Below are 17,497 nucleotides of genomic sequence, written 5' to 3'. Positions count from 1 at the left end.
CGTTGGACTGGAGTTGATTCTGGTACAACAGGCACATCTGGACCTTATGTAACAAATTACATAGCTTCTGATGGTAATAGACGGGGAGAGATTGGTGAATACATACAGTATCTTCAGTCTGATAGTGTTTTAAATTATAGGGATTTCTCCATTTAACCTCATTAATCTGAAGTCTTTTATTTAAGAATTATTGCTTTTATCAAATTAAAGCAGCAAACAAAGATTACAGAGAGATTACCAGCACTTCAGAGCGGACAGGTATTAATGACAACAGAGGCAGGCGTGTAAAAATGAAATATTTTAATCGGTGGCTTGATGATTCGTCTTTGCAATCGTAGGAAAACCAACCCAGAGCGATGCATACATATGGAGGCAGAGACAAACTGCACACAAATAAAAAACAAAAAACAAAAAAACAAATCCCTTTCACGCTCTTTAACACGTCCTGAAAGGAGTTTGATGGCAGCGGTACCTATTTGTTCATGTTCACAGAGACGAGACGTTGAATAAAGACGTGGAAACAAACAAAAGCAGCCTTTTTTTACGGCGTCGGCTTCTGGAATGATGTCAGTCATTCTGCTCAGACACAAGGAGCTCCGCCTCGAGTCAGATTTAAAACTGGAACTCTGAAAATAATATATATATATTTTAAAAATGGTCGGGTTTTTCCTTTCTGCTGTGCGACCCACAAAACCGCAGACTGGTTCGGAGCCCGATCGCAGACACTAAAAAGAAATTAAAAATAAAATTGTGGGCACGAAAACGCCCGGACCTGCAGTGTTCTCAAGTCTCCAGTTTCAGAAATGAAACACGACGACGGAGAGGGAGGGGGGAAGCTAATATGTATAGGGAGGATCCCTCGTCCCGCATCCGTTCCTCTGTCCTTATTGCATTATTGGGAGAGCTACACGAAAAGAAGGACGACGACGACGACGACGACTGGAGGGGCTCTCTCCTCCCCGTGCCGCCCTGATTTGAAGACTGAGTCGATCCCACGACTGTAAAATCGACCCGCCCAGTCAGTTGGTTCGGCTTTCAGGAGAAGCCGTCGTACGCCACAAAACTGCACCAGCTACATTCAGCTTCAGTCAGAGCACTTCGCAGATCCGAGTCAAACGTCCAAAAACAGGGAGGCACGAAACCGAGCCGATTCCGTTGTTTTCTTGCACGGTCACAAAGTGTTAATTTGATCGCTTTAAATATCAATTTTTCTAGCCGGGGGGTGTAATTTGCGCCCTGTGCTTTTCTAACCCGATAAGTCCGCCCCGCCGTAATTGGCTCCCAACAATCCCTGGGCCAGACGCAGACGGACGCAAAACGGTTTATCGCCTGCAGCCGACGGGTCGCCTTCTGTTCGGGGACTTCAGAGTTTTGGGATTTCATTCAACAGTTTCCTTGCAGGAAAGTCAAGTTGCATGAAAAAAAAAATGAAGGGGCCGCATTGCTTTTGCCTGTGTCTGTTAGCAAAATATGTCGTAAACCACTGGATGGATTTTTAATGAGTGTAATCATCAGACGTACCTCTACACCTGATTCACTTACAGAGTCGGCTCGATTCGAGAGGGTCTCCACGGCTCGTTGACTTCACCCAACACAAAAAAAATGGCTCCAGCTCGGCCGGGTTTACAGACGCCGGACTAAAACTCGATGGGGGTGGTAGCTGAGCGTCAACCTCAACGCATCGAGATGGCGCGGAATGTCGTTCGGAAGGTGCGAGCAAAACGACTAGAACGTCCTCATTTCTCATGTCACAATCGGATCTCAAATGTTTTTTTTTAAAACTCCGGCACAAAAGGCAGCAAGCGAGACGCTACGCGTCTCATAAATGGGCGCTGTTAACAAAAAACAAAACTAGAGGTCGAGAAATTTAACAATAAAAAATGACAACTTTAGGCGGGTCGAGCGATTCAGTCCTGGTATGCAAACACGCCACGGGAAGGAGAGACGTGAGACGAACAGGAAAAACGGGGGGACGGGGGGATATTATTGGCTTGCATCGAGGGGACGGGTCACACATTTGGGTCATGCTGCTGCTGCATCACCTTCCACCTCCCGAGAAAAAAATAACAGAAACCAAGTAACTGGTCGTGAGACAAATCATTCATGAGAAACATCCTCTGTCGGTCAGTCACACTATTTACAAAGGCGTACACTGATCTGGCATACTGTATACACACACACACACAAACACACACGCTCAAGACTTAACAAGTAGTCAAAGAAAATGACTGTAGTATAATGCCGACATAATATCTGGCGAATAACTCTGCTTACTATGACTCCGGCACACGGGGGCCCGTCCGCCCTGCAGGGGGACGCTGCGGGTCACCAGGGCTGTGTCTGCCCTCCGCGTGGAGGCGGGGGGGCCGGGGCCGCCCGTATAAGGTTGCTGCTTTCACAACGCAGTCCGAAAAAGAAGAAGAAGAAGAAGAAAAAGGAGAGAGAGAGAGAGAGAGAGCGAGCTTAAAATGCCACCCACTGCATTAAGGGCTCACGTCGCCATGGTGACCGGTGGTTTCGCAGCTCCCGTTTCGAGCGTTTGTCTGAGTTAAGGCTTCCAAAGCGCTTGCCGTTCGTGCCGCACGGTTCCTGGCAACAACCTACAGCAGACACCCCCCTCCCCTCCCCCTCCACCACCTCCTCGCACCTATGCGAGATCCGGCTTCTATAATTGGCTGTCATCCTCCGCAGGGCTGAGACCCCCAAAAAGAAGGAGAAATAATGAACTTGTTAAGCGACAGGAGCTTTGGGAACCTTTATCAGAAAACTGTCACCCCCTCCCCACTCCCTTAAAAAGAAAAAAAAAAAAAAAAAAAAAGAAAAGAAGCAAGGCTTCAGTAATGGCTATGGTCCATTGTTCATCAATCCAACCCTTTAGCTTTCTGCTTATAAAACAATTTAAAAAAAAGAAAAAAGACATAAAGGAATCACTTTTCTTTAGGCAGCAATGTTGGTCTCAGTGTTATTACAATTCTGCTTTATAACAAAGCAAGACATAGAAATAAAATCAGATTTTAAAAATAAAAACCAGACGGATTCAGGACCGAAGCATGGATGAGATGGCTGATTTCATGTAAGCACGAAGCTCTTAATGCACAACTGAGTCCTGATGCAGTTTCTCAAGTAGTCCCACCTGTTGTCTTCCTTCGGTTCTGTCCTTCCCGGCGCCCCCAGTTTGTCTGAAACTGGACCCCCCCTGCCCCGGTTCGCCGACTTGAAGTCAGTTCGGGTGGGGGTTTGAACGCGAGAGGAGGAGAAGCGCGGCGGACGGGAGCCGAGAGACTCCGTTGTCGGCAACTTTCACAGAAACGCCCCCCTGCCCCCCCTCCGTTTTCTCGCTGCACCGCTCGGGAAGTAACGATGATGGCGGCGACAGGGAAAGGTGGCGTTCGGAGGAGGGGGAAGGGGGCAAGCAGGCGCCAATAACAACTGGGCAAAGCTCAACAACGAGAGCTGATGCGATCTGCCAGGCTCCGGTTTCTATAGCAACCCACTCAGATTCCTGCTGCCCCCCCGTCTCTGCGAGTCTGTCGTCGGGGGGGCTTTTTGGGGTCTTTTGAAGCAGGCGGCGCTTTCCGTGGATGTGTGTGTGCGTGCGTGTGTGTGTGTGAGAATTTCACATTACATATGGCCGTCCCGTTGTTTGTTCTGCTGCTACCAGCGGTTGATGATCTGGTTCATGTAGTCCTCGGTGGGGAGCCGGGCGCCCGCCTCCTCCGTCCTGCCGCCCTCCTCGCCCTCCTCCCGCTCCACCCGCTCCCCTTCCCGGTCCTCCTGCATGGACTCCGACATCGTCCGGCCGCGGGACGGCCACAGGCCCACGCCGAGGCCGAGGCCCTGGCCCTGGCGGCCCTGCTGCATGTGGTTCCTGATGCGCTGCTGCCGCCGCTCCTTCTGCCGGGTGTACTGGTAGCGCTGCTGGAACAGGTCCTTGGCGTAGTCATACAGCTCCATGTCCAGCTCGTTCAGCTCCTCGATGCGCTGCACCTGCGGGGGAGGGCAGAACAAGCGTTTACATTTGCCCCCGAAGTTGGGCGAGGAGGAGAAAAAAATGGAAAAACGGGAGAGGAGACTGAAAATAATCGTTCTCGACTAAAATAACAGAACAAATGAGCTGCTCGTTTATTTTTCTTAGCCGTCGTTTCTAAAAGGGAGGAAACGGGATAAAGATTTTAGATTTTCTATCAGTGAAGTTTGTGCTGAATGTACAGGCAAGCTAAACGTGGTTAACAACAACAACAACAAAAAAAAAGGGAACAGGCGAAAGACTGACGCTAGCATTAAGGTGTGGCAGACTGAAAATTTAAACCGCGCGAATGTCCGCCTGACACGACGGACACAAAACCCCCCAGACTGTTGGTGGTCCGGAGTCGTTCCAAGTGCTTTCAGAGCCTCAGGAGGAGCGCGTTTTGTAGCCACAACCCGAATGTGTTAGCTCGCGTAATGCAGCCGGCTTTACCGAAATCAGTCCTCAGCTGCGCGGGAATCCAACCCGGAGGGGGGAACGTGTTTGACCTGAGCTGTGCGCGCGTCCCAGTTGGGAGCTTCCGTTCGGACCATTCCGAAGACCCAACGGTTTCAGGTAAATATCTCTTTTAAAGAAACTCAATGACTTAGTTGGATGTTACTGGGAATATCTAACAATCTTGCAATGTAAAAACCTTCCGTTTTTTTTTTTTTTGGTAATAAGAACCACTGGTCGTCCGTTCCAGAGGCTCACAGCTGTGCATATTTTACTTCTCTCCAAGCAGCTGAGTTTGATGGATGAATCACCAATCTGTTTTGTGCTGGGGGAAGGAAAAAAAAGGAAAAAAAATCTCCAGGAAATGGAGCTTAAGAACTCCCACACTGGACCAATCAAAGTGTGAAGAATGTGTTAAAAGCTGCTGGTTGTTATCCCAGTTTGTTTTACAGCAATTAGAAGACCAGAGAGTTGACTCCGTTTCTCCTTTTTCCTGTATTTAACACCTTTTTTTCTTTGCTAATTATTTCCCTTTTTAACGTTTCAAGAACGAACACATCAGGCTGACGTGGTTTGTTCGTTCGGCACAGACCGCGGTGCGCTGATGTGCCTTTCTAGCGGGGCTCAGAGGCGCGCCGTGACTGACCGTGGCGTTGTCCAGGTCCACGCCGGCGGCCCGCGTGCTGTTGTACTGCATGAACGGCCTGATGAAGCGCAACCTGAAGGTCCGTTCAAAGAGGAACTGGGTTTTCCTCTGGTACTCTGTCAGGCCGAAGAAGGCCATGTCTCGCAGGTTCTTCTTGGCCGACTCCAGCAGCAGCTGGGCCCTCTTCTTCTCCGGAACCGTGGACATGTTGTAGCAGCCGACCAGACTCAGGTCCGCCAGCATTCGCACCTGTGGACAGAGGACAGGGGGGTCCGTCAGATAATCTGAGAGCCAAATGCAATTTTTAAAGCACCTCAAAACATCAGAGATAATTTAAAAAATCGACATATTTGGGACTTTATCAGTCTGATCCACGCTGTACGTTAATGATTTATTGCTGCCTCTGGTGCTTGAACTTCTTGTATTCACGATGTCCAACGCAAAACTTCAGCTAATGTAAACATAAAAGAGCCGGTTTAACGGCATCCGTGCGTGACGGCACGGCGATGGATGCAGACGAAAACCGACAGGACTTAGAGCTCAAAGTGCAGCTTTCAGAAGTCTGCAAAACCAAAACCAACCGCTGCCACCCAGCGTCCGCGCATCAGACGAAACGCCTCCCTCGTGCCAGTTCCCAACAAATGCTGCGGATAAACCCCAGCGCTAAAAGAGACATTCGATTAACGGGAGGAATTCTGTTTTTCTTTGGACTCGAAACTCAGAACATCAATCTGTGAGGCTTTCCAAGCACCATCATTATTAATTAACATACTTCTTGAAATAAAGCCCCCCCCATCCACACACACACACACACACACAGAGCCTGCTCAGAAATTGAGCAAATTTAGCCATAATTTAGCCAATAAAACGCAACTTTCAGATTCTGATCTGAGCTCTACGTGTGTCAAAGGGTTTCAACCAGGATGCTTTCCAGTGTGTGTGTGTGTGTGTGTGTGTGTCAGTAATCCAACCCTCGGGTTCAGATGAGATAAGCTGGTCAACACGCCGAGGTGGGAGACTGAGATAGCGCGAGAGAAGAAGGTGTGAATTTGCTGTGTTTGTGGCCAGCGGGCGAACTCCCGGCTGCTCGTGCGTTCCGCCGCGTGCGCGGCTCCTCCCGCCCACCTGGCTCCCTTTTATTTCAAGGCGGCTCCGAATTCACCTGCGCAGCGTTTTCCTTGTATTAATGTATTTGAGAGTTCCCTCTGAAGACGTGAACGGCAATTTGAAGAGCGGAGGCGCCGGTTAGCTGAAGATAAGTGCCTGAAAGTGGCTGTTTTTTCTTTTTTTTGTGTGTGTGTGTGTGTGTTTCATATAAAGGAAGATGTTCCAAATTAAACTGAAGTGCTGAGCATGTTGGTTCTCCACGCTGTGCCGGGGAGAACCGGCTTCACTAGATCGCCACGTTTCACCGCCTGCCGTTAACGCACCTGTCTGTTGTTGGCCAGGTTGTACGGACAGTCCGTGAACTGCTGCAGCGTGCACCCCGACCAGTCCGAGCCCTCGTAGCAGGAAGGCAGCTCCTCGGGCGTCGGCGTCCGCCCGTCGCACATGTGCAGCGAGGTCTTCCACGTGGCTCCCCGCTGCACGTGCCTCCACTCGCTGAGGTAGCGGGACACGGGGTCTCTCAGCAGAGTGATGTAGTAGAACTTCCTGTCGGGCGAACGGACGAGGGGGAAAAAGGAAAAAAAAAAAAAAGGGGAGAAAGGTTAGAAGTTGTCCTACAGAGACGAAAGTCGAGCAAAAAAGAAACGAAAACAAATCGCGTGTAGTTCTACAGCCGGCCATGTGGTGGCACTGTTCGCAACGCTTTGCACCAAACGTTTGGTCGCCATCCTGCCAACTCAGGCCAAGAGACCGAGGCTGTCATGCTGAGTCCATTATTATTTCCATTTTTCTAAAAAACAATTAAAATCAGCTTCCTCCTGCACAGACGAGATTCGCTGGGAGACAGGAAGTGAAACTCAGAGTGAAGAGCGCGGGGGAGGGGAGGGTGGGCGCAGTTGATTTGCGAGGCGGCGGATCAAGTCGGCGTAGAGGCCACAGTGTGCAGGGAGGGAAAAAAAAAAAAAAAGAAAACTGCTGGCACAAGCACACCTCCCTCTGCGGCACACACATCGCGGCGCTGCAAAGCATCCTTGTGTCTCAGACTGCGACGCACACACTTCCTCCCGCTTCACACTGGCACCGAGTATTAGGTCTGCCTCGGAGAGATGACTCATCCTGCATCCGAGATTTGAACGGGACTGTTTATGTGGTGTGTGTGTGTGTGTGTGTGTGTGTGTGTGTTAGTGTGTAAAGTAATGGCGCATAGCACAGTTCAACGTCTCTCTAGAGGGGGACCACTCCCACTTGAGCGGAGACCTTTCCAGGCCTTCACACTCCAGCTAATTACTGCAGTCTAATCAATCAACACGTCCTCATTAGCCACGCGCACGCACGCGGGCGTGCACGCGGCGCCGCTACGTGTGGCAACGCCTGCGGGGGAAGCGTGGGGCGAGCGCCCAGAGGAATGTCTGCAGAGGGGCGTTTGTGTGCCGACAGGGAGCCCCCCTGCGAGAACGAGGCGCCTCGGGACGCCGGAGCGCCGTTCTCTGCGAAGAAATGGGAGCTGCTGGGCAGAAATAAAAGCGGTAAAGAGCAGCAAAAACAAAACAATAAAAATAAAATCTACTGACAGCAGGGAGATCCTGAGCTCCAAAACAACTAAATCTGGCACCAATTTGGGAGATCCTTGACAGAAAGGCCCAATCAAATTTCATCTGGGAGCTCCAGCACAGCACAGTAACCCCGCCCTGATCCCAGCAAATGAAACAAATCTGGAGGCGGCGGGGAGATCACGGACAATAAAACGACTAAACCCTCAATCCGGCGGGCATCTGGGAGCGCCCGGGCGACCGACCAGGCGGACCTTTCCGTCCCAGGCACGGCTGGATGAGGCGGGGGTCCAAATCCCATCAACCCAAACCTAAACTCTCATCCATCCCATCCTCTCCCGTCTTATCTAATAACGGCGACAGGAGAGGCGCAGTCAAACAGGAGCCTGCAGGAGACCAGGGCTACATTATGGAGATTCCTATGATGACATTATCAGGATTCTTAACACTCCCCAGAGTGCAGTGTGTGTTTGTGTGCGACTTCATGAGCCCGCTGTGTGTCTCTGAGCAAGAATACGCCTATTAAATCAGCGATGACATTTTCCCCCTCTTGGCTTCCATTCCACACACAAACACACACAGAGGGGGGAAAAAAATGGTTGCTGTTTGGGGCCTGCTACACAGACTGGAAGGGAAAGAATGAGGAGGTGTGGGGGGGGGGATGAAAACCAGAGAGGAAGAGAGGAGCAGTAAGGACCGAGGGGGAGAAAGGAGGAGGAGAAGGAGGCGGAAGAGAATTTCAATTAGTTTTCTAATACTGTGAAAGCAGTGAGGGCCCCGAGCCCAAGTGATTTATCAAAGTTATGGCTCCCGCTATAATGAAGGCTCAGGAATATTACCAGGCAGAGTAAATAAATGGCACAAACACGCACGACGCAAATAAATGATCCTAAATGACGCGCGTCTGCCGGGTCGGACAAGGCGGCTAAAATGGAGGCTTTGTAGTCTGAGAAAGGTCTGAGGCTCGAAGCGATTTATCGACGCCAACGTAAGTGACTCCGAGTCGATTTAAAATGGTCAAGAATGGATTCTTATTTAATGTCGGCGGCGGGCCTTGAACACCGACTGAAAGGCTTGGAGGGGGCTTCGGCTTCTGTGACGTTAAAAAAGGTACAACTGAGGCTGAAGGAGCCACACGACGTGCAGGACCCGTTTCCACCCGGGGAGGAGGAAAACCCACGGCGTGTCAGTGGCCCGGGGCTGAGAGAGAGTCTCCAAAGACTCAGTCTGCCCTCGCTTGAGTTGCAGAAGGCGGCGAGAACGCAACTGAAGAACTCAGCCCATTTGCTCGCCATTTGGAGTCGGCGGCTCGGAGACGCGACCTCTGGAGCCACGATGCGACTCAATCATCCCAGGTGGAAGATACTTACACTGCGTTCCAGTAGTACTGGGAAATGGACATTTCTGAGTTCCTAGTCGTAAATTTCCTCAAGTGGGACGTCCCACTGGGAAAGTAGGAGCAACTCCAACTACCGCCAGTTAGGACTTCAAGATGGCTGCTACTCGCAGCGTTACAAAGTAAACTCTGTTCCTTTTACTGTTAATATTCGTTCTTTAAGCCAACGATTCCCAAAGTTGGGGTCGGGACCCCAGTGTGGGTCACCCAACACCAAGCAGGGGTCCTTAGATAACCTCCAAATATAAACTTACAATAAAAAACTTGTTTGCACCATAATCGTTACTAAAACTTGAAATACAAGTCCATAAATTGATTAAAAAAATAGCATAAACGCACCATGACAAAGCCACGCTCTACAAGGGGACCGAAAAAAAACCAAAACGGTGGAAACATGGAAGAAAGAGAGTTTGTTTGGAAACCTTTCGCCACCCCTCTCAGCATTTTGACTCCCCTCTCTTTGAGGAAACCCATTAAACATCAGCAGTTTGGAGCAAAAATATTCAGAACTTTTGTTTGAAGCGTGATTCTAATCGGACAGTAAGGATTCCCAAAAAACTGCCGTCGTGGACTCCGACCCTTAACGAGCTTTCGCTGGCCTCTGCCTTCACAAACACTCCGGCAGACATTTACCCCCCTCCCACCACTCACACCAGCCGCGCAGGTATCAATATGAGTCACTCGGCGTCTCGACGCTCAGATTTAAGATCCTCCTCTGACAGAGCAGGAACTCCGTCTGGACACGGCTCCTCTCACAAGCTAGATTTACAGGTTTCATAAAAAGACACCCACTTCCCCCCCAAAAAAGGGAGAAAAACCCCCATCTAACAAGGTAGAAACAAATTTATTTACCATCTTATTGATTTATCCAATCAGACTAATGGTATGGAAATCAGCAAGGAGAAAAAAGAAAAGAAATAAAGCTTTAGTCGGTGTGATGAAGCGATTGTCTGAGAACTGTTTCTTCTTGTCCTCAGTCACTGAACTTAAACATGAGGTGGAACGTGCATCACGAAGGCGGCCAACTTTCCCGGCTCACAAACAAACAAAGAAACGGCAGAAAGAAGAACAAAAGGAAAAAAAAAACAAATAAAAATACACCACGCGCATCTTTGTTTCGTCTCTCAATTTGAGGACTTCTTGCCCTCCTTCGCTTACATCTCCCATGCACGTCTTTGTTTCCACGTACTCTAGAAAGAAAAAAAAAAGAGGAAAAAGATGCTTGTAGGCTTTTGGCACTTTACCACAAATGAGGCAGGGAAATATAATCCCAACATTTTGCAATTCTCATAAACATGTAGTTTGTTCTATGCGATGGAGCGCATGTTTAAGCTAAGAAATGGTAACATTTTTAGGAAAAAAATTAGGTCATGCTGAGTTTTATGGCAGTGAAATCTCAGAAGATGGGACGGGGACAACAAAAGACTGAACGTGAGTGGTACAGGAAGGAAACAGAGGCTGAATGAGAAATAAAGATGGGCAGAAGTTCACCAGTTTATCAAAAAAAAAACTGTCTAAAAGTAGTTCTGAAATATGTTCCTTAACAGAAAATAGAGAACACCATCCAGAACCACTGCTGTCTTCTCTGGACCAAAGCTCAGTTAAAATGGACTGAGGGACAGAGGAGAACTGATCTGTGGTCAGATGGAGCCAAATTTCAAATTCCTTTTAGAAACCATGAATGCCACATCATCCAGTCAGTTATCAGCACTCAGTTCAAAAGCCTGCCTCTCTGATGGTATGGGGGTGCATTAGTGTCTCTGGCCTGTGCAGCTTACACATCTGGAAAGGCACCAACAATGTAGAGAAGTATTTACAGGTTTTAGAACATCTGCTTCCATCCAGATTGTCATTTTCACTGAAGGTCTTGCATATTTCAGGAAGATGATGTTAAACCTCAGACTGCATCCATTATGACACTATGGCTTTGTAATGGAGCTGAACGGACCTGCCTGCAGTCCAGACCTCTCACCATTAAAGACTCAGGATTGTTGAGCAGCTAGAATCCTCCATCAGAGCAGAATGGGACAACATTCCCTCTAAAACCTCCAGCAGCTGCTCGTCTCAGCTCCTGGATGTTTACAGACTGATGTTTAAAGAGGAGGAGATGCTTCACAGAGGAAACATGGACCTGACCCAACTGTTCTGACAAGTGTTGCCGCCATCAAAAAAAATAAATTGCACCATTTCTTAGTTTAAAACATTTAATATGTTTCCAGTGTGAATGAAATGTGGGTTCGTGAAACTTGAAAATCGCTGCACTCTGGGGTTTTATCGACGTTTCACACAACGTCCCAACCTTTTCAGATTTGTGGTCGTGTCGTGCCGCACCTTTGGCCAATGTTAGCCTTCTGGTGGCTAACGGGACCTGTGTGGCCGTCTGCATGTGAGGCTGCTGAGCATTATCGGGAGGAAACACACGGCATCTGGGCCTGAAAGGGCCTCCGAGCCCGTTTCCCGTGGCTCACAAATCACATCTCATACCGTCGCTCCTTAACCTCACTTCCCTTTTCTGTGAATCTTTCACCTCCTCACGCGCTCGACTTCCTTCAGACCCTTCACTTGCATCCTCTTCCTTCTAGCAGTGGTCACTTTTTAAATAAATATACGTAGAATTAAAAGGAATGCAAGAAATGAAAGTGGTGGCTTAAAACTGCGGTACGAGAGGGACGCAGAATTCTTTGTTTCCTCAAGTTTGTGGGAGAAAAAAGAAAAAAGAAGAAGTTTTGACGTCTTGTTTAAACTTCAGGCTATGGATTGCAGTCTGGTTAAAACACGTGCACACACACACACACACACACACACAGATGCCTCCTGCACCCCGCTGCGCCGAGCAGCTAGGATTTATTAATAGTCCGTGGATGTTTGTTGAAACCGGAGCCGCTCGACAACATAGATCTTTCCCTGCCTCTGAAGTTTAGGCCCAATCAAGCTAAAAAAAAAATAAAATAAAACATCAGAAGAAGAATAGAACGCACGTTACGCAACACGCTCAGAGTATGTGCTGTAGAGGACTCTCAGCTACCCCTGCGTCACATTTTAGCTCAGCATCTGTCAAACTGACTGAGTTGTAGCTATTTTTGTGTTTTTTAAGGATCGGTTGGCTGTGGCATCCATCTTGAATTGGATTAACTCCGAAAGTGAGTCATTTAAAAGGTGCACATTTCATGATTAGTTTGTGTAAGTTTCATTCCAATTTGTCCGGTGGTTCGTGAAGTATTTTACAGTTTTAGGCGACGTAAAGCCCAAAAGCCCAGGTCCCGCCCGACCCGGAAAGGAAAAACAAAGAAAGCGGAGTGAAACCGAGCCTCGTGGTCGGGACTGCTTCGTGTTTTCCCCGCCTCGACTTTAGGAAACATCAACACAGGCGGACCCCGAGGTAACGTCCGCGGGAGCACGAGGGCCCAGAGGCTGGTGGGTTGTTTTTTTTCCCCAAGTTTGAAACTCTCGGCTCTCGTCGGCCACAACCTCCCAGCCACCTCTGTCGTGTGTGCGCTGCCAAACCAGACCGGACCGGACCGGATCGGAGGCGAACAGGAGCGCCATTCTCAGCCGGCGGCAGGCAGGCAGCGGCAAGCCCAGCCATTCGCCCGTTACGTCTCACAGACCTGCAGGAAAAATAACCCCCCCCCCCCCGTTACGCCGACTGAGAACCAAAGCTTCTGTTTTTTTTGAAGCAAAGCATGCTCCGGCCTGCTCGCTGTCAGGGGGCGGCGAACAAAAGAAAGACAAGAACATTCACTCTTTTACTTTGACTTTCTTCTTCGTCTCTTCTCTTTTCCCGATCGGTCCGTTGGCGCTCGGAGGACGAGCCTCAGCTACTACCGCACAAAATTTGAAATCGACGCCCGTAGGACTGTCTGAGTGAAGGTCGCTTTGCTGTGGCGACAATCTGGAATCATTCAAATCCATTCACCGGCTCACGACATTATTCGCCGACCGCCCGTGCGACCACGGCTCTGCCTTTGGCTTCGGGCGAGAAAACTAATCGGTGATCCGTTCCAAGACCTTTACCAGGTCACTGATGGGCACCGTAGAGCTGCAACGATCCCAGTTCGGGGACTGCTTAATGAGGAAAAAGGTAAAAATCGGGAATAAAAATGGATTATTTATAAGCTCCCTTTACAAGAAAGCCAGCGTATCTCTACAGAGAAGACATTGTACCTCCTTTGGATGTCTAATTGACGTAGACGACCAGTAAAATCAACATCTACGCCTAAATGTAGGCATGAGCAGGGATGTTTGAATATTTAAAGTTTAATTAAAATGGGCAGATTTGAGGAGCCAACGTGACTGTCGTGAGAGATGTTTTTATTTCCTTTAATATATTTTGGGCCGCCACCTGCCAGCGACACGCCAGGTTCTGTCCACGGAGCGTCCTCCTGTCACCCCGGTTTGTTTTGAAAGGATGAAAAAGCGGAAAACGGCGGTCCCGGGTGAGTTCGGTACGTGGCACCACCTTCCACGTCGAAAGGAAGTTATCAGCAGGGTTAGCAGCACGTTTCATGTTAGAGGGTTTTTGTTTTAGCTGCAGGTCTTCGGTGTCATCGTTTTAATCAAGCAACGACCTTAAAAATCATAAACTGAGATCTCAAGTGTGCTTTTATCGGGTTTGGAGCGGTGACGGGAACCTGGGAACACGACGAGACGAGGGCAGCGTGGACCGATGTCTTGATCAGGACATCTCAAACCAGACAGATTCTGACAAAGACCCAACCCCGTCTCCTTGCGCGTTCCCGACTTGAGTCTAGCTCCGTATCCCAACACAGGAATGTGCTGGCTGTAGATGAGATCAGCCCGTCAGCGTGTGTTTACACGGAGCAGCAACATGCGACCACTTGAAGCTCGGCGGACTGCCGCAGAGCTCCGCCACCTCCTTCCTCAAAGGTAAACATTTTCTGGGCGAGGCGGACATGACGGAAAGCTTACGTTTCCCCGTCTCCAAGTGGTCGACCTCTCGAGACTGACTGAACTCCCCCCGTTGACCCGCTTCCCCCGCGTCCCGGGCAACTACAGCCGATACCGACGCGCCCGAGACGGACAGAAATAGACCCTCGGTTGGAGAGAGAAAGCGCTGCGGGCGTCTTCTCTGGCAGCCTCGGCTCACTCCTCAGTCTTTGTTCGCTGATCAATAGCAGCCCGAGGACTCAGACGGACTGCTTGGTAATTTAGACTTTAAACACAGACGACGTAAAGGAGACGGGGGGGTTAAAAGGGAAAACAGGAGTTGGAGTGACGGGGAGTAACAGGAGACAATGAGGACAATGTTGGAGCGAGGTGGGGGGGGGGGAGCAGAGCGTGCTCCTATATGTTGGAACACATGCTCCCAGCAGAAGGTGTTTAAGTATTTTCCGTTCAAACCATTTATTGAAGTATAAAAACACATATTTTGAACCCAAATGCATCAAATCCAGCTCGGCTTCCGACTGTTTGGGAGTTTTGTGTTCGACGTGTCATAAAAAAAAACAGAACTCACTGAAGTGACGCGGACCGATGAGAACCATCCAGCTCATCCAACAGAGAGAGAGAGAGAGAGAGAGAGAGAGAGAGAGAGAGAGAGAAGCGTACATCCGGCAGATTATAGTCAGTCGAGTTTTTTGTTTCCGAAGCTATGATTTGATGCAAGACTGGGAATGACTGACACCTGGCGTTAACATCAGTCCTGAGGGGGTGGGACTACATTCAGACGACAGATGTGAACGGCGTGGAGACGTTGTCACTCAAACCTAACCTCTGCTGGCGGTCCGGACCCCCTTTTGTCTACATGCTGAAGTTTTGTAGTCTGAACACAATTACAACAGCCATTCTTGGGAATATTCTAAAGTTATAGCTTCTTTTTGTTTCCCTTTCAGCTAAGCGTTTTATAAAAGACTACCTGGGTTTCTACATCAGAGTGAACTGCAGGACAAAGTGTGGTGAGCTTCCCCCCCATCAGGTTTTGTTCAGATTGTTTTAAGAGGCGACTGTCCCGCTGTGGTCAACGGCAGAACAAGGGTCTTAGCGGCGTCAAGCGGTGCATTATATCCGTCTAATTAAAACCCGCCGATGCTGAGTATTATATTTGTATTTTCCCCTCCATATAAGCCGTTACGCCATTAAGCTCATCGGGAGATCACTCTGCAAAAATGCCACTCAAATCGCTCTGAGCCACGAATGATTACGTAGTTCAGATGCCCGAGATAAAGGCCAAGCGGCACGAGGAGAAGAAGAACGCCAGAGTCGGCTGTGGGAGACAATTCAGGAATGCACAGAAAACTAAAGAGAAGGGGCGGGGGAGAGGGGAGAGGGGAGGGAATCCCCTCCCCCGAGTGCGCTGTTTCGTACAGCAGGAATGCACGGCCGCCTGTTTTCTCATGTAACTTGACTGGCAGCAGCCCAGACAACCGTCCCAACGCCGAGAACGATTCAGAGGGGTGGGAGGAAACGGGATTACCAGAGGAAGCCGAGGAGGATCGAACAAGCAACCTCTGAACGGTTTGAAAAATCGAGCGGACTGGAAAATATGATGACTCTTAAGAGACTTTCACCTAGAGTCAGAGCAGGAATGTTGATTTTAATACAGCAGGAAAAAAATAAATAAAGGCTCTACCGTCATTAGTGGCTGATGGAGGGAACACGTCTGTGTGAGATCGAACAAGCTTATGGCGATCCAGACTGAGACTGCGAGGTTTGATGCAGGACTTCTTCCACGTTGGTTCACCTCCCCACGCCGGCTTCTTGGTCAGATCAGTCCTAAGAAGTCTTAGAGACCGATCGAGATGAATGACGTCCCGCTTCGGGCCGAGGAGTCTGCCTGAATCCCAGCGGGATAAAGACTCGATTTTTAGGAAAACCGAATAAGAAAGATTCCCTCAGCTCCCCTGAGAAACACTGTGCTGGAAAAAACCCCAAACAAAAACAGATGCTCGACTGGCCGGAAAAATCCACGAATCCAATAAAACAATCGGCTGTAGTTTCCCGTTTCTGAGGAGAAATGATCATGGTGGGAAGCGTGAGCAGACGAGTCCGAAAAACACAGCAGCTTCATGAATGCTGAGTCAGCATTCAGGTCACTGTTTTCCTGTTTTATTTTTTTCTCTAAATTTTGCAATTGAACTGCTTTCACACACTTTAACAAGCCGTAGATAAGCTCAACTGGGAACTGTGTGCTGTGACTTTTATAACTTCTACACTTTTCAAAAGTATTTAACATTATTTAATATCATATTACATATTGGAATACACAGATTTCATCAAATCCTTCAAAAACATTGTTCTCTTTAAGAACGCTTCAGGATTTGTCCTTTGTTTTTGTCTGATGCCGTTTTTAATTACTGTTCTAACCTTTTTATCTTTTAGCTAGAGTTCTGCTACTTTTAGCTATCGTTTTGCCACTTGTGGCTACTGTATTAGTTATTTTAGCTACAGGTTTGCTACTTTTAGTTTTAGCTTCTGTTTAGCTTCCTTCAACATTTGTTGTGGTTCTTTTAGCTTTAGCTTCTTTGAGCTTTAGCATCTGTTTTGCTACTTTTAGCATTAGCTTCTGTGTAGCTTCTATTGGCTTAAGCGCCCGTTTTCCTACTTTTAGTTTTAGCTTCTGTTTAGCTTCGTTTACCATCTGTTTTGCTTCTTTTTAGCATGTATTTAGCTTTAGCATCTATTTTCCTACTTTTAGCCTGAGCTTCTGTTTAGCGTGTTTTAGCTTTAGCTTCCGTTAAGCTCCTTTTAGCATCTGTTTAGCTTCTACTAGCTTTAGCTTCCGTTTGCCTACTTCTAGCAGCTGTTTTGACTTGAACAACTATTTTAGCCTCTTTTTATCAGACTTCAGCAGCCACTCATCACTCAGCATTCAGTTTCAGTTCTGTATAAAGATGTTTTCTCTCGCCGTTAAACCGAAGATGGAGGCCAGAGGTGGAGCTGTGGGCGGTTCCAGCGAACACAAATCCACCCGACGAATCCCTCCGCCCTGCATTACGTTCATGAGCTTCCTGTAACCGAGGTCACAGCGGTCCCTTTGCAAAAACGCCTCCGTACGCTGCAGACGGACAACCACACCCAATCCCATTTTACACACCTGCACCTCAACACATAATCCCTGCCACACGAGGCGATGTCAGATTAGAGACGCCCGCCGGCTTGCCTCCTGCGACGAGGAGAAATTGTCAAGAGGGAAAGAAGTGAGAAAGTGTGTGTGTTGGAGGGGGGGGGGAGTTTGGGGGCAATTAAAAGGCTGGGTAACGAGGCTAATGAGTAGACAGGTGGCCCCATTACAGAGGCAGCCGAGCACAGTCATTAACACACCGAAAATGTGCAAAAGCCTCCCCTCTGGCTGGGATTAGCGCGCGACCCCCCCCCCC

At 48.8% G+C, this 17,497-nt stretch overlaps 1 protein-coding gene and 1 long non-coding RNA gene across 2 annotated transcripts in view; one reads left to right on the top strand and one right to left on the bottom strand.

The window, feature by feature from the left end:
* Positions 1-283: 283 nt before the first annotated feature.
* Positions 284-17,497, bottom strand: part of hs6st1a (heparan sulfate 6-O-sulfotransferase 1a) — a 56,055-nt gene continuing 38,841 nt past the window's right edge. The window contains exons 2-4 of the mRNA XM_017416889.3: positions 6,539-6,761; positions 5,109-5,357; positions 284-3,987 (exon numbers count right to left, since the gene is read on the bottom strand). Of these exons, the coding sequence (XP_017272378.1) occupies positions 3,655-3,987; positions 5,109-5,357; positions 6,539-6,761 (805 nt within the window). The 3' untranslated portion in view covers positions 284-3,654. The remainder of the gene's footprint in view (positions 3,988-5,108; positions 5,358-6,538; positions 6,762-17,497) is intronic.
* The window catches only part of LOC112450445, a 12,756-nt gene continuing 7,717 nt past the window's right edge, over positions 12,459-17,497 (top strand). The window contains exon 1 of the long non-coding RNA XR_005233630.1: positions 12,459-13,242. This is a non-coding gene — a long non-coding RNA (uncharacterized LOC112450445). The remainder of the gene's footprint in view (positions 13,243-17,497) is intronic.

The sequence above is a fragment of the Kryptolebias marmoratus genome, linkage group LG10 (genome assembly GCF_001649575.2).
Source record: "Kryptolebias marmoratus isolate JLee-2015 linkage group LG10, ASM164957v2, whole genome shotgun sequence".
NCBI lineage: Eukaryota > Metazoa > Chordata > Actinopteri > Cyprinodontiformes > Rivulidae > Kryptolebias > Kryptolebias marmoratus.
This window is presented reverse-complemented; position numbering and strand designations above follow the sequence as displayed.